Source organism: Ambystoma mexicanum, chromosome 1p (assembly GCF_040938575.1).
Source record: "Ambystoma mexicanum isolate Mex_15411 chromosome 1p, UKY_AmexF1_1, whole genome shotgun sequence".
NCBI classification, from domain to species: domain Eukaryota; kingdom Metazoa; phylum Chordata; class Amphibia; order Caudata; family Ambystomatidae; genus Ambystoma; species Ambystoma mexicanum.
In genome coordinates, this window is record NC_090921.1 from 1350894060 (window position 1) to 1350918989 (window position 24930).

Genomic DNA, 24930 nt, shown 5'->3' on the forward strand with positions numbered 1-24930 from the left:
CCGTCACTTGATGGTGTCTATCGTCCTCTCCTTGGTGTGTGGTTTCAGGTGTCAGTGGTCCCTTTTGAGGCCGACCTATGAAGCAGTAGCGGATGGGACCGCTGCCTCGCTCCAGGTGCCTGCTGCTGTGATCGCACGTGCGCACTGCGTGTGTGGTGGACTCACACGTCGTGTAGCGGCTCCTGTGATGCCTGGATGCCAGTCGGTCGTGTATCGCAGGAAGAATCTGCTGGCAGGGCGTCGAGCACGTGTGCTGGGTCCCGTTTCCTTCGTCGCCAGTGTTACATTCTGGCTCCGTGCGGAGGCAGAACGTTGAGGGCCTCTGAAGTAGGCCGCAGTGGCGCGACTCTGGCCGGAGCAAAATGAAACACGCCACACGTTGTAAGAGTATGTGCCCGGAACTTCCTCCTTTGCGCGGGGTGGGGCTTTTATTGAGACGCCCTGCGTCGCAGTGTTACGGGGCGCAGGGCGGATATAACAGTGCGTAAGATTAGAAGGATGAGTGTGCAAGAGGGTGAGGGAGGGTGCACACGTGGAGACTTGGCAACATGGGGTGGGAGGATGTGCAAAAGGGCGGGGGCAGTGAGAGCAAGAGGGATAAGGTTTGGAAAGCGGAGGATTGGTTGCGCGAGAGGGGGAAGGCAGCACTAGAGATGGAGAATGTGTGGGAGAAATGGAAAGGCAAATGTTTTCCCAGAGCACCATGCTCTTCGATTTCCCTTGTACCTTCGCTTCTCACCCTGCGACCTGTAAGACCTTGTCTATTTCTCCATGGGTTTGCAGTGTATTTTATTACTAAAAGAGGGACAGGGTGCAAGAAAGTAGATGTGTGCATGTGAATATGCAATACAGCAAGAGTGCAACAAAGAAGGGGGTGGGAGGGGGAGAGGTGTGTGGGTGTGTGTGGTTGTGTGTATGTGTGTATAAAGATGCAAGAGAGCCAGTGTGCCACTGTGAGTGGCGCAACAAAATCTAAATTTCAGGGAGAATAGCTGGGTTCTGACTGGTAATGGGAAGGGCCATTTAAAAAATTGGGTGAGGCTAAATTGTTTGACCCAGACCCTTGGGTATATCCCAAAGGGTCGTTTGGCGTGGGGACCAAGTGCATTTTAACACGCAGTATGTCAGTAAGAATTAAAACGTTATTTGATTTAAAGACAACATACAGATTTAGATGCTTTGATAATTGTAATATGCCATGGACAGAACTTCTGATAAAAAAATGTTCTTGAGGGAAAGAAATTGTACACCATAACACATCAGCCCCTTCCTGTCGGTTGTGAAACAATACATAATGGGATGATTCCATCCGTGGGACGGGGGCTGATGTGAGCATTTGATTTCGCTGAGGCAGTGGGGCGATCGAAGCCGTACCTGAAAAAAAGTAACTTTCAAAGGCAAAGGTCTGCCAATTGAGGGGATGCCGGGTTGGTCCGTCCAGGGTCAGACAGGAGCAGGAGTGTCTGGTGGCACCCAGTGCCGTTCCTCCTTGGCAGCTTCCCTTGGTCACTGGTTGGGACTGGGATTTTCTTCGGTACGCAAGGCCTAGGGATGCATTCAGAGGTTAGGTGAGGGAGGAGAGTTGTTTGGGTGCAGTCGGTGTTGGGTCGTTTGGGCCCATTTGGGTGTGGGGAATACAGGAGTGTGGTTTTACGGGTTGTGTGGATCCCGGTTGTGATCATAGTGTGTACCTCGTGAAAGTGCAATTTACACAGCGTGCATCTGCAAACGTTCCTTCATTGCATGGATAGCGGGTTCGGGGATCAAGTTTTTTGGGAAGATCCCACGAAATGGATTGCGATAATTTCAGCATTGCAGAGGAGGGATTTGGATACTGTGTTATCAACCCTTTCGGGGGAGGGCTGCTGGGGGAAGTGGAGGGGGTACAGGCGCTAAACACATTGCCCGGGCAGGCACACCCGCTGGTATGTCCTCAGTGGAAGAACGTTGCTCCAAGAGCAGCGGTTCCTCCTCCATAAAGTAGAAGAGAGTGTTTGGAAGTCAGCGTGCATGCCGTGGGGACAGACGTGTCACCAGGGAATTTCCCCATGACTGACATGCTGGCAGATTAGGTTGAGAGGGCTTCCAGTGAGGATGGTGTGATATACCTGGAGGCCCAAGGGCAGACACCGGCTGGTGCGACACCACTGCCGGCCCCGTCTGTGTCCGGAGCGGCCCCTCACAAAGTGGTACGGCTGGCGCTCGGGGGGCATGCCGACAGTGTCGCGGGAGGCATTGTCCCAGCCATTCAAGTCACAGCTGACACTGTATTTCTGGGTCATTGGGGAGCGGGTAAGGGGCCCCTGCAGTTTTCTTCATGGGGCCCAAACACCTGGCAAGGGGGTGTTTTCCCTGAAGGTGCGGGCTAGTGGTCGGGGCCAGGGAACATGGTGGGGAGGGCCTGAACCAGTAAATTGTTGGGTCCCGGGGCGGGGGGTTCAGCCTGCAGTGGGTGCAGTGGCAATGCTAGGGTTTCAAAATGTTGGGAGGGGAAGTACTGAGGATATGGCCCTTAGGAACATGCATATGGAATGGATGGGATTAAACCAGTATAATTCGGAGTCCAAAGAACGGAACCAACTCAAGAAGATGGAAAAGTACTGTTTTATTAACATTTGTCTAAAACAGGGAGGTTACCACGAACATCAACTGATGTACGCTCAGTCTCCCAATGATCGCCACGCAGAATATGTTTTTTATACACAAAATGCGTCTGAGTGACATTATACTATGTGGCAATAGTAAAAAACCTATCAAGGGTCGGGATTGGTTAAGGGAGACATCTAAGTATACATTTATATGGGAGCTAGGATTGTTATTGGCTGTCCGTTATCAGGTCCTCAAACTATAAGCTCCTTCATTATATGGACTGATATAATTGGTTGGCACACTTGTGCCATGTCTGGAACATTCAATTCATTTAGCAGCATGTAAGCCCAGACCCAGGTGCAAGGAGAAAGGGAATGAAACTACCTCACCGGCCAATTAGCCCAGCATCACTCATTGCCCATGCCTTCTGCATTGAAATTTTCTTTGTACTTGACCTTAAAGAGTTTCCTTGTCTATGAGAATGCACGGGAGTGAGGGAACTCGCTATCATGTCTGGAACTCCAAGTTGAAATTCTATTTCCATCCTTGGATCATGTGACAGGAGACCACGACTTGGTCAATTTTTCAGCTTTTAAATGCTATAAGTGAATTAAAGCTTGGCATCCTTTGTGTTCTTTCTTGCACCTTAACGTGAGGTTCATCCTCCGCACATTTGTCCTTCTTCAGAGGAGATAGCTGACTCTGCCTTCTAGAATCTTGACTTTAGGCCAGGCAGCCTCGCCACACAGGTCCATGAGCCTATTATTCTTGCAGCAACACAGTTTTCCATTCCTGCTTCATGGTTTCTGGCTTACTTAATACATGATACCAATGTCCAGTTTCTGTGCAAGGGTAGCTTCGACTGCATTCTATTCACTGCTCGTAGTCAACTTCTATGTTGACTTAATCTACCTTGTGTTTCAGCGTCTGTAAATGTATTGGAATGTTGTTTCTGCAGCACTTCGTGCACAGGTAATCTTCTTTCATATTCGAGAGTTCACTCAATTCTTTATTTCGTTGTTCGTTTTTTCAGGATCATCATCATCTTCAGCCAGTATCTTGGGACGTCGTGCACACCTTTTATGGCGTCACTAGCTCCTCTTCTTTGCTCTTTGTAAAATTCCTAAGGGAGTTCCTCCCGCCGGTTATCGTCGGTACATTCAAAATGGTTCTCTTAATGGATATCTTCTTACAAACACTCAATGCGGTAGTGGCACACGGCTGGTATCAAACACGGCATGGTCTCATGTATCCAATACAGAAAAGGTAGGGGGGTGGGATCGCCTGCATATATATATATACAGCTGCTCCTCTACAGTACCGCTACTGGCACTGGGGGGTACAATCTCCCACTTCTTTTGCGATAGCCTCAGGCCGGGTTCAGATCCAAGGGGTCGCTATGGGTCAATGCAGCTTAGCAGAGCAGTGCGGCCATTGGGGCATCTCCTGGCTCTATGTTGCTGGGCAAAACACCTGCTGCCGTTCCCCAGTCTCAGGGATCTCAGGAATGCAGGGCGACACAGGCTGGAGAATTACACTGGCTTCTGATATGGCAATTGGGGGTGGGAAGACAATAGGCGCCTCCGCCCCCACACCAGCATGGTTATGTGTTAGGTATGCTCAGATGGCATGCGTCACAGGAAATATAAGAAAAGATCTGGCAAGACAAATATATAGGTAAGACTTCTTGATTAAGTAAAGAGGATGCTGGTTAGTAGCCTATCATGCCCTCCAACCGATACTGTCTCCGTAGTGGTGTTCTGTCCCTAAATTGCGGTAGTCCGCCGCATATCTAGGATGAGGGGACAGAAGAAGAGGCTAGCCCTATGTAGTCTACAATGTCTAGCTCAAACCATTGGCTCCCCAGTGAAACAACACTAATATGTCTGTTTAATCAGGAGAAATATAATATTTTAATGCACCCAAAGATTTCTTCTGTCCCTGCACCCTAGATAGCTGGAATACTGAACCAAGAAGTCTTACCTGTACTTTTTTGTGTGAATAAATATTTGGTAGTACATACTGTTCATAAAAACCTGTTTTTTATCCTCTTATGTGTACCCAAGACAAATATATAGACATGTTATCTCTGATGAAATGATAATGATAATGAAATGATATTTTTTTTATATCACGCTCATACACAAGTGTTCCAGAGCGCGACCTGTTAAAAAGGGAGGGGAACAAGGGAGAAAAAAAGAAAAACAGCGATCTTACTAGGCCCAGTGACATTTAAGAAAGCGCAAGTGCATGGAAAAGGGAAACGGGGGAAAGTGCATGGAAGGGGGGAGTGGAAAGTGCAAGGAGGAGGAGAGAAAACATAAATAAATATTAAATGAAAAAAATAATAAATAAGGGCGATAAACCATGGTAGTGCATTCAGCAAGTGTCAGGTGAAAGTTAGTCAGAAAGGTATATCTGATAAGTGCAGAAGAAAGTGGGAGGGGGACTGTATGGGTACAGATACAGAACCCTAGTGCAGAGGGTGTCCTGGAGGAAGTGCAGGAGCTTGACAGGGTGAGCAGGTACCTGGGCCCGAATGACAGAGGGTGGCCAGGTGCACGATCCCAAGAGAAGAAACAGATCAACAGGGTAGAAGGGGGGCAAAGGCAGAGGCAAAGAGGAAGGTCTTGAGATGCTTGTGGAACCAGAGATGTTTTTCCTCACATTTCAAGGTGGCCGGGAGGCTGTTCCAAAGGGAGGCACCAGCCAAAGACAGAGATCTACCCCGAGCTTGATTCTTTGCAAAACAACTAAACCTGAGGGAGTTAGAAGTAGAGGTGTGAAGGGCTCGAGAGGGGAGGTATTTACAGAGGGATAGTTGAAGGTATTTTGGACCCAGGCCCCAGAAATCCTTGTCGACAATGCAGAGGGTTTTACATTTAATCCTTGCATCCACTGGGAGCCATTGAAGGGATTTCAAGGCTGTGGAGATATGATCCCAGGGCTTGAGACCAAGGACAAGTCTCCCAGTCCTGTTCTGGATTAGCTGTAGAGGGCGGAGAGTGGAGGCAGGTAGATTTAGGAAGAGGCTGTTACAGTAATCCAGTCTGGAAAGAACCAGAGCTTGGGAGACAGTGAACTTTTGAGGGAAGGAGTGGAAAGGCTTTCACGAATGACACCCTGTTAAGAGTGGCACAGAACACTCAGGAAGGGTTTTGGGTGGTTGTGCCGAAGTAAGGTGGACAGATAAGTACACACACAGCTGAAAGTAATGAGAACGAAGAGTAGACAAGTGTAGCAAGGAATAAGGTACAACAGAATGGATTCCCTCTAGGGGTGTGTGCAGATATAGGAAAAGAGTATTCCATGGACCTTAGGAAAACTATAGCCTTCTGCACAGTTTGCTATAACAGAGGCCCACGCTCTTTGCTCATGGCTTGGAACAACAGCTATGAGTGTCTGTAACGTAGAAACGAGATAAGGGAAGGGGCAGAGGTTGCCTGACAGAAACCAACGGACAAGCTCTGTACAAAAGGGTCTACAAACAGTACAAGAGAAGATACTAACAGACAAATCCAGGAAAAAGGAAGTCGATAGCAAACTAGCAGAAGGAAATGAAGGGAAAGTTGTATAACAGGATTGGATAGCAGAGGACAGTATGGAACAAGGTTGAGAGCTCAGAGGAGCAGCAGAAAGCAATGAGCAAGCCCACAGGAGCAGGGCTGTAAGGTAGGGAGCCCAGAGGGAAAAGGCTTAGGGCAGTGGAGTAAAGCAGGCTGCACGGCACGGAGCACAGAAGGGCCGGGCAGCAAAGAGTGAGCCCTGGGGGGCAGGGCTGCTGACTGTAGAAGGCTGCAGAGAACTGTAGAGGGCTGCTAGGCTGAAAACCCAGCAGACAAACGCTGTAGGTAGCAAGCAGCGGAGCGTAATCAGCTGTAAGGTAGGAAGCCCCGAGTACAAGGGCTGTTGGCAGCGTAGAGAAGCAGGCTGCGTGGCAAGGAACCAGAAGGAACGGCAGCAAAGAGTAAGCCCAGAGGAGCAGGGCCGCTGACTGTAGAAGTGTGCAGAGGACTGTAAACTGCAAGGTAGGGAGCCCAGAGGACAAGGGCTGTAGGCAGCCGGAGTGAGGCAGGCTGCAGAGCAGGGAGCCCAGAGGACAAGGACTGTAGGCAGCTGGAGTGAGGCAGGCTGCAGGGCAGGAGCCTGGAAGACCAGGGCGGAAGGTAGCAGCTGAGCGTGATCGGCTGCGAGGCAGAAGCCCGGAAGGGCAAAGGCAGAGGCTGGAAAGCAGCAGAGCGTGATCGGCTGCAATGTAGAGAGCCCGGCAGGGCACTGGAGGAGGCTGGAAAGCAGCAGAGCGTGATCGGCTGCAAAGCAGAGAGCCCGGCAGGGCACTGGATCCAAAGCCGGAGTAAGGAGGAACCGCATACAAGATCCGTAGCTCGAAGCAAAAAGGTGCTGAAAGGACTCTAAATGCAAGAGACTGAGCCCCTGCAGGCAGCAGCTTTTATACCGCCCTGCCCAGCACAGAGGCAGGCTAATTGGTCGCACCTGGATAAGCACACCTGCAGACAATCGGCCACCTCCCTCTCTGTTCCTGAGCTGGTGGAAACAGAGGAGATCCCTAGGACTTCTGGGGATTGTAGTTCCGAAGATGACGAATAGGAATGGCCAGGAATAGATGGTTATAGCCAAGTGAATTGTGGTAAGTGTAGTTTGTTGGGAAAAATAGAAAAGCACCAAAGTCTCGCAAATGGAAAACAAAGTCCATATTGATCGTAAATGTATGCGCCCATGGCACAGGCATGACAGAGTGCCCCTCTACAGGCCCCTCTCCAGGCTCCCTGAGGGTTGACCAACAAGAAGAATGTCTGTCACACCGTGATGAAAGAGTCTTATTCCAAAAAGGCACATCATGAGGCACCAAAAACTGTTTAAAGTTGCTAGGTGGGAGTCTTGAAGGACGGAGACAGTATCGATGTTCTGAACCCTTGAGGTAGAATTCAGAAAAGACAAAGGGCCTCATTACACGGTAGGCGGTGAACCAAGGTGCTAATAGCACCTTGGTCCATGCCGGTAAAATACCGGCACCGCCTTGGTGGAAAGTGGAATTACCGCCCTATTCCAAGGTTGGTGGGGCAGTAATTCTCCCATCCACCATTGCCCTTCCCCATTCCCATTTTTGCCCCATAGGGCATAATGGGAATGGGGAAGGTGCTAATTACGGTACCGCAAATTTGCGGTGCCGTAATTAGCACCAAGGTCCCTTAGCGGGTTGGTTTTTAATGCCTGCTAAAAGCAGGCGTTAAAGTACCAACACGGTAAGGGACCTCGTAGTAAGGCGGTAAGGGTTAACTGTCACCGGTACCATTACCGGTGACCGTTAACCCTTACCGCCTACCGTGTAATGAGGCCCAAAGTCTTTGGAGCACAAAACCCAACAGTGTGTTCAGAGGAACTGTGAAAGACTGCTGCAGGCTCCATGGCAAATCTTGCTTTGAAAGGCAACTGTAAGGTGTTGGAAGGTGGAGCCAGAGGTACAGCAGAGTTGGTTGCTCTAGGAAGGTTTTCCAAGGCATCAGAAGCGGCAATAGCAAAGTCAAGCTTAGCCGCAGAAATTTCAGGAGTCACAGTGGCGGGTTCTCCATGATTAGTAGGAAGTTCAGAAACCACCGCAGCAGGGAGATCATGAATGACTGTAGATATTTCCGATGCTGTAGCAACTGAGAGTGTGGGTGCCGTAGATGAACCAGCGGGCAGTGACGCACCTGAGACTGACAGAGTAGAGTCTGGTAGTTCTAGTGCTGCAGAGGCACCAGCAGGAACAACTGGAGCTGTAGTCCTAAAAGAAAAGTTGTTATCTGATTTAGCAACCGTTTCTGTCCTTGCAAGCAGAAAGGAAGGGGGTGCTTCTACTGCAGAAAGAGTGTTGTGAGATGCTGCAACAGTAGCAGATTTAGAAGTATTAACAGGAGGAGCATCAGAGATTGGGTTAGCAGATACAGTAACAGGCAGTATGATAGATGTGGGGTCAGGATAGGATAGGTGTTCTGAAGGCTGATCTTCAAAGTCTGGTGTGCTCAGATTGCTAAGTGGGTCTGGGGTATAAAAACCCTTAGAAGCAGAGTACATTTCTGATTTGATCACTTCAGAAGAGGCTGTAAGTGTGAGTAACAGACAGTAGTCAGGGGTAAGAGTGGAACAAACCTTTGACTCAGAAGGATCTCTAATCAGAAGATTACACTTGACTTGTGGTGTAATGACAGTGTGAGTGATTTGGCCCACCGAACGAATTAATTCTTTACTGTCTGTACAACAACCTGAGTTACTGTGGCTGGAAAGTGAAAGAGCCGTGTCAGACTTTAGAAGGGATGCATATGCTAAATTTAGGTCTTCCATCTGCTTGGTATAAATCTGTATTCTTTTCTGTGTGGCAATTCCAGGCCTTATCATGTCGATCTCTAAAGACAGAATATCGGGTGTAGGACATAGTGTCAGAAGGTGTGGAATATTGTGTCCCTTCATTAAATTTTTACTATGTAAATAAACAAAGTCATCATAGAGATCTTCGGTCTGTCTTTTAAGGCGTAGGAGTTGTTCTTGAAGCAGGTATGTTTCATTAGCCTGATCTAAAGCTTCAGAATCTGGTGTAGCAGAAAATTCGGTTGTAGCAATAGGAAGACTGACCTTAAGGTTATTATGGTTAGTAGATACTGGGGAAGTATTAAGACAACCGATGGTCAGTATTGGTCTTTTGTACCCAGGACCAGGTGGACTAACCTCAGGGTACTTAATGCTGTGTCCTGTCAAATGAGGGTTTCCAGCAGTCTGGGGAGCTTGCCAAGCTTATCTTGAACATATCACTCTAGCAACAGCGTACTCTGGTTTGGAGTCTCCCACAATGAGTGCTATATCCTTGGCTGTAGCAATGTTAGGAGAATTGTCAGAAGACGCAGGAGTGTTTTTCACTGTTTGGGCTAACAAGAGCTGTAAGAATTCATTATCTTGCTGTAGCTTTTCAACAGATAAGGACTGCGGATCATAGTCGCAAATGTCATAATAAGTATACATGGAAGAAGGGTCAGCTAGCCAGTGAGTGTAGTACCGTGCTTGTAAATCTTTGTTAAATAAGGCGAGACTGTCTTTTAGACTAATGTTTTCGATTGCTGTCTTTAGGGAAACTTTAGATTTTTGCAAAGGTTTCTTATCCCGAAAGGAAAGCATCCTTGGTCTGTGTGTGCCTTTCCTGCCTATGGAACAAGACATTTTTGGCTCTTGCATTCTGTCAGGGATGGCACTCTATTAAGAGTGGCACAGAACTCCCAGGAAGGGTTTTGGGTGGTTGTGCCGAAGTAAGGTGGACAGATAAGTACACACACAGCTGAAAGTAATGAGAACGAAGAGTAGACAAGTGTAGCAAGGAATAAGGTACAACAGAATGGATTCCCTCTAGGGGTGTATGCAGATATAGGAAAAGAGTATTCCACGGACCTTAGGAAAACTCTAGCCTTCTGCACAGTTTGCTATAACAGAGGCCCACGCTCTTTGCTCATGGCTTGGAACAACAGCTATGGGTGTCTGTAACGTAGAAACAAGACAAGGGAAGGGGCAGAGGTTGCCTGACGGAAACCAACGGACAAGCTATGTACAAAAGGGTCTACAAACAGTACAAGAGAAGATACTAACAGACAAATCCAGGAAAAAGGAAGTCGATAGCAAACTAGCAGAAGGAAATGAAGGGAAAGTCGTGTACCAGGATTGGATAGCAGAGGACAGTAGGGAACAAGGTTGAGAGCTCAGAGGAGCAGGAAAGCAATGAGCAAGCCCACAGGAGCAGGGCTGTAAGGTAGGGAGCCCAGAGGGAAAGGGCTTAGGGCAGTGGAGTAAAGCAGGCTGCACGGCACGGAGCGCAGCAAGGAGTGAACCCTGGGGGGCAGGGCCGCTGACCGTAGAAGGCTGCAGAGGACTGTAGAGGGCTGCTAGGCTGAGAACCCAGCGGACAAAGGCTGTAGGTAGCAAGCAGCGGAGCGTGATCGGCTGCAAGGTAGGAAGCCCCGAGTACAAGGGCTGTTGGCAGCGGAGAGAAGCAGGCTGCGCGGCAAGGAGCCAGAAGGACCGGCAGCAAAGAGTAAGCCCAGAGGAGCAGGGCCTCTGACTATAGAAGGCTGCAGAGGACTGTAAACTGCAAGGTAGGGAGCCCAGAGGACAAGGGCTGTAGGCAGCCGGTGTGAGGCAGGCTGCAGAGCAGGGAGCCCAGAGGACAAGGACTGTAGGCAGCCGGAGTGAGGCAGGCTGCAGGGCAGGAGCCTGGAAGACCAGGGTCGGAAGGTAGCAGCTGAGCGTGATCGGCTGCAATGTAGAGAGCCCGGCAGGGCACTGGAGGAGGCTGGAAAGCAGCAGAGCGTGATCAGCTGCAAAGCAGAGAGCCCGGCAGGGCACTGGATCCAAAGCCGGAGTAAGGAGGAACCGCATACAAGATCCGTAGCACAAAGCAAAAAGGTGCCGAAAGGACTCTAAATGCAAGAGACTGAGCCCCTGCAGGCAGCAGCTTTTATACCGCCCTGCCCAGCACAGCGGCAGGCTAATTGGTCGCACCTGGATAAGCACACCTGCAGACAATCGGCCACCTCCCTCTCTGTTCCTGAGCTGGTGGAAGCAGAGGAGATCCTTAGGGCTTCTGGGGATTGTAGTTCCGAAGATGACAAATAGGAATGGCCAGGAATAGATGGTTATAGCCAAGTGCATTGTGGTAAGTGTAGTTTGTTGGGAAAAATAGAAAAGCACCAAAGTCTCGCAAATGGAAAATAAAGTCCATATTGATCGTAAATGTATGCGCCCATGGCGCAGGCATGACAAAGGCAGAGTACCACTAAGCCGGTGAAGTAAAAGGTTTGACTTTTTGTAGACATCAGAGATGTGTGCGGAGAAGGAAAGTGTAGAGTAAAAGATAACCCTGAGGTTCTTAGCTGCGCAGGTGGTGGGTAGGAGGAGGGCCAAGGGAGGCCGGCCAGAGAGTGAAAGGAAAGGATGGATTAAATAAGGGTGGAAGAGGGATAGAGAATAGAAGGGTGACGCAAAGGAGACCAATTTGCGTGTGGTAAGCTCTATCACCAGTTTGATAACAGGTTTGATGATATTTTAAGCAATATTGTTGGAGAAATGTCCCAAACTACATCAGTGGTTTCTATCTTACAATCATCTGGTGCTGTCCATGTATTAGATATGTGTGTTTGGGACATGGTTGGCATACGATGAGAGATTTAGGAGTGCCAAGGCAGGTAGTGCCCAAATGGATTGGGGAACTTGGGTGATGGATTTAGCCAGTTGTACGGTGGCTCGACCAGTACAGAACAAGGGTATTGGGTCCCAAAGGCTGGGTCAGTCCTTTCAGACCACAGGGACCAATGACAAGAGGGGGATGTGCTAGGCGCTCAATAAGGTGATGAGCACACAGCCTTTTTGCAGATGTAACACGTCTGCACCTTCTGTGGTTTCGTGATCTAGTAGCGAATCCACTACTGAACTACTTCTTTATCCAAAGATAGGAGTATCGACAGTAGACCGATGACAAAATAAACCTCTCCCCCAAGATCACAGTTTGCATGACTAAAAACATCTGACAGGCCTAGCTTTTAGGTGAAAAGTCAGGAGCAGCCACAGAGCTAAGGAAAGAAACACAAAAATACAGATACCGTAAATACAGGTTTCAACCAGTGTCTCCCAGCCGCACCACCCTCAGTTACCCAGTGGTCGAAGTGTACGAAAAGAAGTAGTGGAACTATGCTCCCTGCTGGCCTACACCCGCTCCCCACAAACCTCATCACCACGCCCCCTCCCACACACAATACAAACACCCAAACACATGCACCTGCTGTTTAAGGGAACGTTCAGTGCAGTGCACTGAAAATGCAAGCTGCAACATTTTCCTACACTTTTATCTTAAAACGAAACCATTCTGGAACAGTTTCCTTTTAAAATAAAAGGGCCTCATCACGACTTGGGCGGTAACGGTAACGCTATTAGCGCGGGCGGTATTAGCCCTACCGCCGAACTCCCTGGCGCTAATAGCGAGTTCGGCGGTAATGTAAGTCCCCATTCCCCACTGAGCCCATTCAGGAATGCCCCATTCGCCTCGGATTTCCCGCCGGCGGTAATAGCGCGAATTTTCGGTGGATTCCCCCCCAGCTCAGAGCTGGGGCGAAATCCGCCGAAGCCCTGATTCGGCAGACCCTTAAATCCGGCGGTAATAGCGCTACCGACAGATTTAAGGGTTACAGCCGAAGTCGTGATGAGGCCCAAAGTATAGGAGCTGTAAAACGTAATTTAAAAAAGTAGAGGAGCACCGCTCCCGACCGCTCCCGCTCACTTCGACCACTGCAGTTACCCCACTCTTACCTGCAGTGATGGAGAAAGGGACAGGGAACCTACTGAATTCCAGAAGTGAAGGATGCAGCAAATGGTTGAGTGTTCCACAGTTCCCAGAAAGGCCAAAAGTCTCAAACTACTAACCAGGGCGGCACACCAGGGCGGCACAAGGGCGCGACTAACTAGCCAGTGTTCAAATCCCAAGTGAACAGGAGAGCGTCCCAAATGAAATCCCAAATGAGTGTCCTTAAGAGAAGGAATCCTCAGCAGAGCATCCAACAGCACGGTAATGTGAAATCCAGAAGATGACCCAGTAACTAGTCAGCAGAGCGTCCCAGTGTTACTCGGAAGAACCGTTGCTTAGGAGAAAGAAATGAAAGCAGTGCAGCGTTTCCCAAAATGAATACCAGCAAGAAAAGAAAAAGGTAATTTAGGACAAAGGTTTGCGTGTAACTTAGTAAAACAGGAGTCTCCGAACACCACAGGCTGTATTCCTAGCGTGGAATGAGTTGCAGCATACCACAGAATCCAAATGAGTTCGGCGGAGAACAGGTTCGAGGAGGCAATAACAATCTAATCGGGGAGTAAACAAAAACACAATCCGTTGGAGGCGCCAAGTTCCGATAACCAGGTAAGCAGTGGAAGGGGAGGGAACCGAGCGTCAGGAATCAGAAAAGGGTAATCCACAAAGCGTAGTCAAAAAACGGTAAGCATGATTGGGATAACAGAATAACAGAGTAACCGGAATGCAACTTAACGGCCTGAAAAGCACTTGTTAAGGAGCACCCGAGCGTTGTCCCAGAGCTGCATATAACAATGCAGAGGAATGCAGACGTTGCAGGCAAATCACGTGACCTCGCTTTTTCCTGGGATGCTGGGAGACGTAGTTTATTCTGTGATGTTGTTGCGCAAGGCGCCAGGTCAACTTCCAAGTCTTCCTATGAGTCATAGGCAGGACGGCACGGAGCATGACACGTGGGTTGTATGGGCATAGGGAGGGAAAATGCACCAAGCACGTTAAAGAAAAAGAGTTTAAATAGGCACATTACCCGGGCGGGTAGCCGATCGGCCTTGCCCTCGCCAATGCAGATAGATGTACTATGGGCATGGGAAAATGGGTATCACAGGTCAACAGAAGCAAGGGTGTTGGTTGAGGGTTTTTCACAAGGTTTTTGGATTCCAGTGCTGGGAATAATAACCGCCCCCAGTCCCTGAAAACTAGAGGTCCACCTGGAGCCAGCCAGAGATACTAAGGGACAAGGTAAACAAGTAATTGGAAATGGGGAGAGTGGCGAGTCCGTTCCCACTCACCACCCATTAAAGGACTTCATATGTTGCCCTTGGGCATAGTTCCCAAAAAGGAGGAGGGAAAGTTCAGGTTGACTCATAATCTGTCTTTTCCAAGGAGGGTATCAGTGAACAATGCTATTGATGATGACCTGTGTTCGGTTAGGTATGCCTCGTTTGATGGAGCAGACGCCCAGTTGCGCCAGATAGGAAAAGGGGCACTGTTGGCCAAGTATGAAATTGAATCAGCTTTTAGCTTGCTCCTGGTGCACCACAACGATTATCGATTGTTGGGTTTCCGGCTGTGGGGGCAGGGGGAGATTTTATTTTCTCAAATATATGCCGATGTGGTGTTCCATCTCCTGCTCCTATTTTGAGTCTTTCAGCTTGTTTCTAGATTGGGCAAAAAAAAGAGAGTGCAGGGGGCAAAGATCCTCCACTACTTAGATGATTTTCTGTTCATGGGAAAGCAGGGCACAGACCTGTGTGGAGAGGTGCTCTGGGGTGTTCCAAAGGGTGACGAGAAACTGGGGGTTCACAAGGTTTTTGGATTCAGAAAAGTCCCCAGAAAAGTCAGAGGGCCCAACTACAAGGCTCAGTTTCCTGGGGATAGAGATAGATTCTGACCGTGGGGATTGCCATCTTCTGGCTGTGTAAGGTGCGCAAATTCAGGGAGGCAGTACCCTCCTGCTTCAGGGCAATGAAAGTTACATTGGGTCAACTTCCGAGTTTGGTGGGACAACTCAATATTGTCCTTCAAATAATTCCAATAGGGAGGCCATTCTTGCGCAGGATCTCCAGGGCCTTGTCTGGGCTAACAAAGAAGCACCATAACACTAGTTTGTGTAAGGAGGAAAAGGGAGACTTGGCAATCTGGGACACCTTTTTGTCAAAATTTAACAGCATGCAGGTATGGCCCAGAGTGGTAGCTTCCAGCGAACAATTGGGCCTGTATACCAATTTGACAGAAAGTTTGGGTTTCGGAGCTATGCTGGGTGATAAGTGTTGTGGGCAACGGTGGCCCACCGAGTTGGGGGAAGTGGTTTGACCCATAACATGACCTTGGAGCTGTTTCCAATTCTTGTAGCACTGACTATCTGGGCTGATGACTTTAAGGGCAGGAATGTGATGTTCTGGTCTGACAGTATGCCCATGGTGTGCGCCGTGAATTATCAGAGACCATCCTGTCCAAGGGTGTTGAAATGGCTGAAACAGTTGGTGTTGCTGTGCCTTTGCGGAAATGTGCGTTTTCAAGCTAAGCTTGTAACCGGAAATGTTAAAAATGCAGCCGATGCTTTATCCCATTTCAAACTACAGGAATTCTGCTGATGCTTGTCGACAGCGGATTATGTGATGTCCCCTTTTCCCGAGACACTCCCGGGCTTGGTACCCAGACTTAGCTTCACAGATTGAGGGATCTCTGTCCAGTAAAACTAGGCTGGCTTATGAAAAGTTGTTCAGGGAGTTTGGAGAATATTGTGGGGCAGGGGGTATTATTACTGATTATGTTCCACAGGAATATACTGCTTACATTTCTGGGGCACTTGAATGCACATGGGGTATCCATTGGGGCAGCTAGGACACAGGTAACGCCTACAGGGTTTGTTACGGGCTCCAAGGTAGGGTGAAGGTAGGGTGAGTCCCTCCACTGATTTTGCAGTTGGGAAAGTACTATTGGGCTGGATCAGTTGGAAGCTATGCATAGGGACACCAGACAACCACTCAATGGTAGAAAACGGATTGCCCTTGTGCAGGCCTTGGTGGGGATTTGCATGGATGAGTTTAAGACGGCATAGTTTAGGACAGCTTTTGTTATTGCTTTTTTTGGGGCCTTTCAGTTTGCTGAGTTAGTGCGGTCATTGACAAAGGATATTTGCAGGGCTTTGGCTGTAGGGGATGTATACTTTGATAGGGGGGTCAGCTGGTTCACCTATGGTTACCGATGTCTAAGTCTGATCAGGAAGGTAAGGGGTCCAGGGTAATGCTCACGCACCTTGATGATGCAAAGATATGTCCATTGAGGTGCCTAAAGGAGTTTCTCCTCATCGGGTGTGGGGGGCAAGGGAGCCCCCCTGTTTCTACACAAGAATGGCTCATGCATGCCCAGGTTACAGTTTAGGAGGATTTTTGAGAGGGTGTTAAACATGGTGGGGTTGGGTTGGCTGGGCTAGGTTTTGCCCCACATTCTTCCAGGATTGGGGTCGCCACCACGACTGCAAGGTATGATTTGGAGGAACAGCAGATTAAGGCAATTGTCCGATGGAGGTTGTGCACCTACAAGGTGTACATCAGATACCGCTTGGCATGTTGTCAGGGAGCAGCAATGCAAGGTGGCTCCTGGGGTATGGTGTGGGGGAAGTTGCTTGATTGATGCTGTTGTTTCATGTGCCTCTCGCGTGGCCAGTTTCATGCACTTTTTTCTGTTCTTGGTATAGATGGCACGGCAATTGGTTTGGGTGATTGGGCATGCATTTATCTGCCGGATGAAGCAGAGGGTGAGGGATCACCCAGAGTTATTGTCGGATACCGCTGCAGACATCTATTGATTGGAAAAAGGGGGCCTACGGCTGGACCAGGTCCGCCAAACAGGAGATGATTTGAGCAGAAAGAGGGGGTTGCCACCCACAGACCTGGTGATACTGCATGTTGGGGGTGACATCCTGGTCTCATTGGGCAGGAATACACTGAAGAAATGTTTATTATCTCTGTTCACATAATGGGTTGTTTTTGCCATGGTGCGCTCCTCGCTTGGACTTAGACAATTCCTTGCATGAACTCCGGATTGCAGGGCCCAGTGCGTCCGTTGAACATCTCTGCCCAAAAATTGAACAATGAATGGGCTCAGTTGGCAGCATGCCACGGGTGCCTGAGGATGGTGGAAATGGTCTTGTTAGAGGACTTGCGACTTTTCACAGCAATGGGGTGCACCTGTCGGAGTTGGGAGTGGAACTGTTGCTCCAAACCTTCTTGGCCTCGGTTATAACATTTGGGCTGTTGGGGGGTGGTGCGGACTGGTGGATATGCATCCCTGTGGCAGGTGGGGAGGACCATGTGGACGTGGAGGGGCCCCTTCCGGGGGACCCTGGGGATAGAATAGTGCCCCCCTCGATAGAGAAAAGAATTGGCAAGTGGGGAGTCCCAGGTCGGAGGGGTCTGTCGGGGACAGGATCAGGAGGCAATTTAGGCCAGTGACGAGGGAGTGGCCTCCTGGTATCGTGTGGGGGAGACAGATTCCTCGCCTTCATGCAACTCCATGAGGGCGGGAGTCATGGTCCTCTGGACCAACTGTCAGTTGTATGTTTTGCTATGATGTGTTTTGCAGGGTTGAGTCACATTTTTTGGGTTATGGTATGATATTTTCTTGAAACGTGTTAATAAATGGTGGCCACACTGTCAAGTGTGTTTACCTCTGCCCTGGCAATGCCCCCTGCAAAGCACAAAGGTTTTTATTGGGTTTGTGCATGTATTGTTTTCTGTATCTGCACAAACGCAAATTCAACAAAGGCTTCCCTCATCATCTCTCTGCCAAAGTAAGTGAGCACATCAGCCACTTTGCCTTGGTTGTGAAACAATACATAACGTGCTTATATGTTTCCGTCCGTGTGGTGAGGGATGATGTGAGCATTTGCTTTTTCCAAGGTAGAAGGGTAATGGAAGCCATACTTGAAAATAGCAGCTTTAATCTTTTACTGCACTCCCCACCTCTCTGCCGAAGCAAGCACCCACATCAGTCCCCCTCCCCCAACCTAACAGCGGGCTTGGCGATTGTGACATTTACACATTGTTGGCCCACCGTGTCACGTGCCAGGGGATAGGGAGTTGCGTGAAGGGGAGGGGCGGGGGGCGGGAGGAAGTGGTTAGTTACTGTTAAGAGTTGAAGGAATAAAGCCGTGTCTTCATCCTCCTCTCGAGTCCGTCTCCTCCCTGTGTCTGTGGTTGAGTGAGATTGTGTGGGCCCTCAGGTGGGGCAACGTCGCAGGACGTCACAGTGATGGACACATAAGTAAAAAACATTTCAATACCACGTAGCCTAAAGCACTTACCTTATCAAAAAGATGACATGAGGCAGCAGGTCACTGGAGGACAGCGTTGTATGGTCGTTGTAGAAAGCAGGGTCAACTGGGCTGATTTCACCTTGCTGGGTAGTCAACACCGGGAAAACAAGACGAAACGCAACACACCCTTGTGCAAATTTTGCATTTGGGATGAATATGTTATACATATATGCAGCACTGCTCATTTGTAGAGAGGAGTAACAGTAAATTTGTGTTGAGACACGGCACCCAAGCTTTAACAGCAGGAGACTTTTTGTGTTGCTGTGTGAAGTTTGGGGTATTAATGAAACCTCATTACCTGTAAGGTATGTGTGGTGTAGTGTTTTTCTGGAATTCCATTTTTTTTATATTAACTCTTATTAAGAGATGAAGTGATGACAAGAGAACAGCACAACTCTATATATTTGGGGGTTATTTGTATCTTTTGATGTAGGTCCACCCACTTCCGAACCCAGGTTTGGGGTTTTCATGAAACTGTATAATCCGAAGTGATAAGGATTGGATAATATTTCCTCCAGATTGAGTGGCATACCGTACCGGCATTTGAAGCAGGTAATGGACATTCTGTTTAGCCATTTATATGCTAATACACCTATTGGTGATACAATAGTTGTTTGATTAGTTCCAGCAATGTGTGAAAATTGATGTAATGAATTTGGATCTTTTGGTGCAAATGAGGTGACCTAGTTTTCTATCTGTTTTTTTTAATAGTGGTTCAAGGACAGATCACCCCTATGGAATCAAATGTTTGGGACACTGAATTAAAGAAAAGATTCCCCTGATAAAAGTCAGACGTAATTTGGTCTTCTCGACACAAACATGTTGGGTCTTATTGAAAAACACAACAGATGTTGTTTGTAAATGTTGGATATATGTATTGTTGTGTTAATGAATTTCGATCGTAAAAGGTGGTGTCTAGTTGCACATTTATGGTAATATGTGTTCGTGATTTTGATCCAGATGAAAAAGGTGAAACAAGAAGAAAACTTTCTTGTATAAAGTGGAAGCCATTTTTTATGAAAATATGTTTTATATAGAAAAACAAGAATGTTTTATATTTAATACTTGATGAGTAACAAAATGTGTATTTTTTTGATATATAACACTTTAGTAAGTGTGTATGTTTACTATAACCAGAGGTCACCTATGAGGAATGGATGATATATGCAGTTGATTCCATATTTGATAATATTGTACTAAGTCTGTCCCTAGACAGTGGAATCAATAGGTTTTCACAATTAAACCTGGTTCGTTATGGACTCCCAAATTCACCTATATTAGATTGAGGGTAACAAACAGCACCATTTGTGGTGAGATAAGACATGAGAAGCTGGACGTCAGACCCCAATGGAATGATATATCCAACATACATTTCATCCTCACGTACCAACCTTGTGACTCTGTACGAGTATATATGGTTCACAGTTCCAAACACTTGTATGCTAGGGTGAGATTTATGACAAATTAAATGAACACCAAAGCCAAGTGTGCATCATCTAATTAGTGATTCAAGCAAACACTCTTTGTCAAAGACATGATTATCAAATATAAATACCTGTGTTGTTATGTTCCCAAACTGCTCCTTGATTTTATGCAAAAAAGGCAGCAAAACTCATTATTTGTGCCCTTCACGTTCTAACAGGGGTACTTCGAAAGAGTACACAATGATAACCTTCTATCAGAGAATAATGTATATTATTATTCTAGGTTTTGGTAACATGCTTTGCTTGATAAGACGAGTGGAAACTTCTTTTTATGAATTATTAATTGTCCCATGACAAATAGTTCATCCAGTTGTGTGTGTGTTTTTTTTCCTGTGCATTCTGGCACTTCCAAATGAGAAAATCAAAGCTAGAAGTCCAAAGCAAAGGAAATAATTTCAAGACTGGATGACTTACTCACACATGACACGGAACAAGTCAAACTAAACATTGTAGAAATTTGGTAGTTATAATAAACGCCAAAACCATATGTCACCCCCTGCCATGCAATATGACATGACGGATGTCATCACATATCACATTACTAATCGCATTACTGATGGACTCACCAAAATGTGCACACCTTGAATGAAACAAAGAAGACTACATGAGTGTGCTGTGTATGCAGGACCATTAAGTAATGGCCTCGACCAATGCATAGGGTGTCCAAGAACTCAATCAGGGCTATGGAAGTGGGCCACACTCCAGATTCGGTACTAGGAAGGCTTGGACGTAGGGTCATGGGCTAGGGAAAGTACACACAAGTCATGGCAGATGTCAGCAGTGATGCCATGGGGGGCATCCTGACCCATGCATGGCGGCGAGTGGAGAGGGGTTAGAGCTATGGTTGCGTTGTTAAACATAATTACCCTATTTTAGTGTTTTTTAGGTTTCACAATTTAACTTTCATGGCCAGTCTTGTGAAATACTTCTACAGGAATTATTTATTATACCACCATAACAAATGCTGCCCTTACCAATGACAAGACATTGTATGTTTCAATAGCATACTGTACATATGAGGGTGCCCTTCCTTTTGCCCATGGCCCGGGCACACTGATCCTAACTGCTTTTCCTGATTGCAGTGACCCTGCCAGCAATGCCATGCCCAGCAGCCACAAAACCCAAGGCATGGACTTCGCCCATGCCCCGAGCCAAGGAGCGATACGTGCAATTCTCACTGGATATGGCCTCTATGGCTGTCCAGCATAGAACAGTGAAAAATCAGGTCTCTCTTTATTTGAATGTGGATTAGACTGGGTGCATGCTGCTGTGGCAACTCAATGTGAACACCAACACCACCTCCTGAGAGTATTGCACCTGGTTCTAAAGCACTCCAGAAACCAGTACCCAAGCCATGTCTCTGCAATGCCAAAATCGGCTTCACATTTCATATCAAAAACATTTGTCTCAATATGATTACCCTCCAAAAATAGTTTTCCTCAGAGCACAATCTGACAGTCATGCAATTCTTTGTCATCTTCTGTCTTCACCTTTGCAAATGGGTCCACATTGGTGCATGTAAGCCTGTGCTCCAATTCTTCCCAGTTTTACCGAGTTAATGGGCATGGTCATTGGATTTAGAAGGGGAATTCAGCTGAAGCCTAGTTGTACACCTCTCAGACTCCAAAGCGGGCTCAAATGTCATGATGCATGAATCTCTCAAGTTCGCTAAATATTTGCTAGCAATGCCAGAGAACTGACTCGGAATGATCAGTAAGCGGGCAAACCAACTGGAATCTCAGTGCTGTTAACACATAAATGAGCAAAATCATTCATAAATGTAAAGTTTTGGGGTGCTATGTCGCCCTCTTGCCCGGATGAGCCTCCCGACACTCGGGAAGTTAGTTACATAGCCAACTCGAGCAACACCCGTTGGGTGGTCACCTCCTTATATAGACTACTTCTGGCAAAATCCCCTGACCAGCCCCTTAAAGGGCGAAATCAATGGGCGGCCGAACTTGGTCTTGAAGTCCCTGACGAGCTCTGGAAAAAAATGTTCTCTCATACGAATAGGGTCTCTCTCAACTTCCACTTCAGATGCATGCAGTACAAGCTGTTGAATAGATTGTATTGCTCCCCCGATAAAATCACTAAATTTGCACGTGGTGGCTCACATACCTGGCCACGCTGTAAGGCGGTAGGGGCTGATCATCTACACATGTTCTGGTCCTGCCAGGCGCTGGCCGGCTTCTGGGATAAGATCCTACAGGCCGTTACAGACATTTGGTGCTGTGGACCTATAGAGAATGAACAAACTGTACAAGTAGATGTCTCAAATATTGACTACATGATCATTCGTACTTAGGTACTACACTTTGTATGTCCTCAAATGTTAATGTCCTATGTTTTTTGAAAAATACCAGTGTATTGCTACACCACTGCACTTCAAAATAAAACCCTTTTGTGCAGAAGAACAGTTTCATGAGAATTCTGTGACCACCCACACAAGGGGTCACCCCCTCAAGGTGTTGCAGTGGTTACTCTTCAGCAGAGATTGACCTGACCTTGCTCATTCGTTTTTTGATATTATTGTACCAACCTGGGAAGAGCAAGGCAGTAACCAGGTACCCTTCAGAATACTGGTGCTGTGGTCGATCCATGTCCCCTGGGGGTGCTGTTTGGGATATGGAAAACGGATGACACTAGAAAGATGGCAAAGTTTTTAAATGTTAGTTGTATGGTTGCCAAGAAATGTGTAGTACAATGCTGGAAGTGTCCATCCTCCCAACCCCCCGACTTTTACGAGATGGCTCATTGCACTCACTTGGGTTCTGGCCTGTGAGGAGGTTTATACTAGCTCTCTTCTGTTACATTCTCGCCCCAAGTTTGAGTGGTCCGATTTTAATGCATACCTTCTCAGGCAGGCTTATGATGCATCCTCTCCCCGGACATTATGGGTGCAACATGTATTGTTATGATGTATTAAAGGAATCTGCTTGACTGATTGCAATCTTCTGTGCTACTGAATATTTAAACGCTGTTACTACATGCTGTTTATCGTGACCTGCAAAGTGTGTTTGCTCTAAACCTTCGCTTCTAAATAAAAGTTTAAAAAAATACAAAAAAAAGTTACGTTTTGAACAGAGCAAATTATGCTGTCCATCCAGCGCTCTGAAAGGAATTCACTAGGCATTCCCTCACTCTAAAATTGTAATATTATTAAAATGTGTTTTTTTCTTCTCTTTAACTGTTTGTTATCACTTAAAACATGTATCATGGTTGTCAGTGCGCTGGGGATTGTTTTTTCAGATTATAAAACAGAAAAGTCAAACAATCTTTGTGTGTAAATTAATACATTTACAAAAAAGTAAGCTAATGCCCATGTATGCTTGTCACTGTTTTTGAAGCTCCATGTTGAACATTCTGCAAAAGGTGCTCGCTTCTTCTTCATCACGTCAATGCAGCCCATGGAGAACACCCGGGGGCACAGTTTGGTGGCGACCAAACGGATGCAGAGCTCCTTGACGATCGGATGGAAGGTTTGGGGGAGTGAGTGCAGGACACCATACCATTAGCAGATGCAAAGAAGGAAAAAGGCCGTGGACAGACATTGCTAATGTTTTTTTTTATCACAATGTAAAATTATCTTCTGGCAACAGCCTGGACATTACAATACGCGCAGAAATGGCCAGTAACTAGGATGAGTTGGACGACAAACACAGGCCAGTGTTAGAACAACCTTCACAGGGGCCTTGTGCTCTCAGTGCTCAGGGACTCCTGATAAACAAGAACATTTAGCTGAGTACAGTTTGGAATCTTCCTAATATAAAGATAGCAAGGCGATGTTCCGAGCACCCATCTCCCTGCACCCACACAAAGCGCTGGCATTAGCGGCGGCAGAGCCCCGGGCGGCAAAATAAAATGTTGTGCCCCTCCTCCCCCCTGGTTATGCGGGGGCACCACATTTTTCAATAGGCGCTGATGTGAAGGCATCAGCACCCTATATTTATTAGATAAGCTCCGTTCCTGAGAGCCGGACACATATCATTTCAAGAGGGGGCCTGCGGCGGCGACTCCCACTACGCCTGCTCGGGGGAGACCTTGAAAGACTCCCCCAAGCTGATGTTGCAGGGGGCTAATGGCAGGGCATTTTGGCCGGTCGCCCGGGCGGCCCTGCCCTAGGCCGGCTTTACCTACACAAATAAACTCAGTCTGCAGGTGGGCAATGGAGGACCGAGCCACAGAAGACGCAAGGGACTGATTTATAAAAAGCATATTACGATGGTGCAATCCCATGGAAAATTGCTTTGTAGAGCAGGCACCAACACTTACATTGTGAAGAATGAGATGCTTGCATTACTAGACTACTTCTGAGCAATTCGTTAGGAAATCTGCATGGGACAGGTATAAACCCCTCCCCCTCACGCAGCGCCCAAACAATCCGTCCACACACAGTTTATCTGGTGAAAACACCAAGGTATGCACCACCACAAAGGGCATGCAGCAACAATATGTCCTACAGCGTGTTTAAGTCAGAGAGAAATGCACTCTGGCAGGAACCAGTGCACTACATGGAGGATCCAGGGCGAATAAATAACTATTTCGCCACTCGAGTGACTGATCATATTCTCATTGTTTGGAGTCTTGACAAAAGATGTCGTCGGACACACAGATTTAGCCATCTAGCAAAGGGCTGGGACTTAGGCAAAGGTAATATGTAAGTCAAGGGGGCACCCTCTTACACTGCGGTTCTGCCTTTGAGAATACCAATTGCTCTACAATTCCCCACCGACCGCGGAAGCGCATCATCCTCTCTGCTTCCTTCACTCACCTTTCCTGAAGAAAGAGCCCTTCTTGTGGTGCATGTACTCATCAGAAAGCAGGCTGTAGTTGGACATCTGGTTGTTCTTCAGCTTTATGAAGGAGGTGTTCTCTACCACAGAGTCGATGGCCGCGTCGTCAAGGTCCCTCCCCAAGAACTTGCAAATCTTCAACACGCTGCCCCGCGGGTCCTGGAAAGACAGACACCAGAAATGATTGGTTAGCAAACAGAGTGAGGGAAAGGGTCATTGGCCAACCTCTGTGTATGGATAAGCAAAATCTTCTGGTACTGCTGTTCAGATTCGTTTATTTAGAAAAGCTGCTGAATAAATCTTATAATACAGATGTATCATAAAATGATAGTTAGATAGATTGATAGTTGTAATATAGATATATATCGATAGAATGATAGATAGATTGATAGTTGGATAAGTTATTGCAACAGA

The 24930-nt window shown here is 47.4% G+C and overlaps 1 protein-coding gene across 2 annotated transcripts in view; it reads right to left on the reverse strand.

The window, feature by feature from the left end:
* The window catches only part of LOC138454312 (sulfotransferase 2A1-like), a 496796-nt gene that overhangs the window by 31787 nt on the left and 440079 nt on the right, over positions 1 to 24930 (reverse strand). For both annotated transcript variants that reach the window (XM_069607033.1, XM_069607032.1), the window contains exon 6: positions 24495 to 24675. In XM_069607033.1, coding sequence (XP_069463134.1) covers positions 24495 to 24675 — 181 coding nt within the window. The remainder of the gene's footprint in view (positions 1 to 24494; positions 24676 to 24930) is intronic.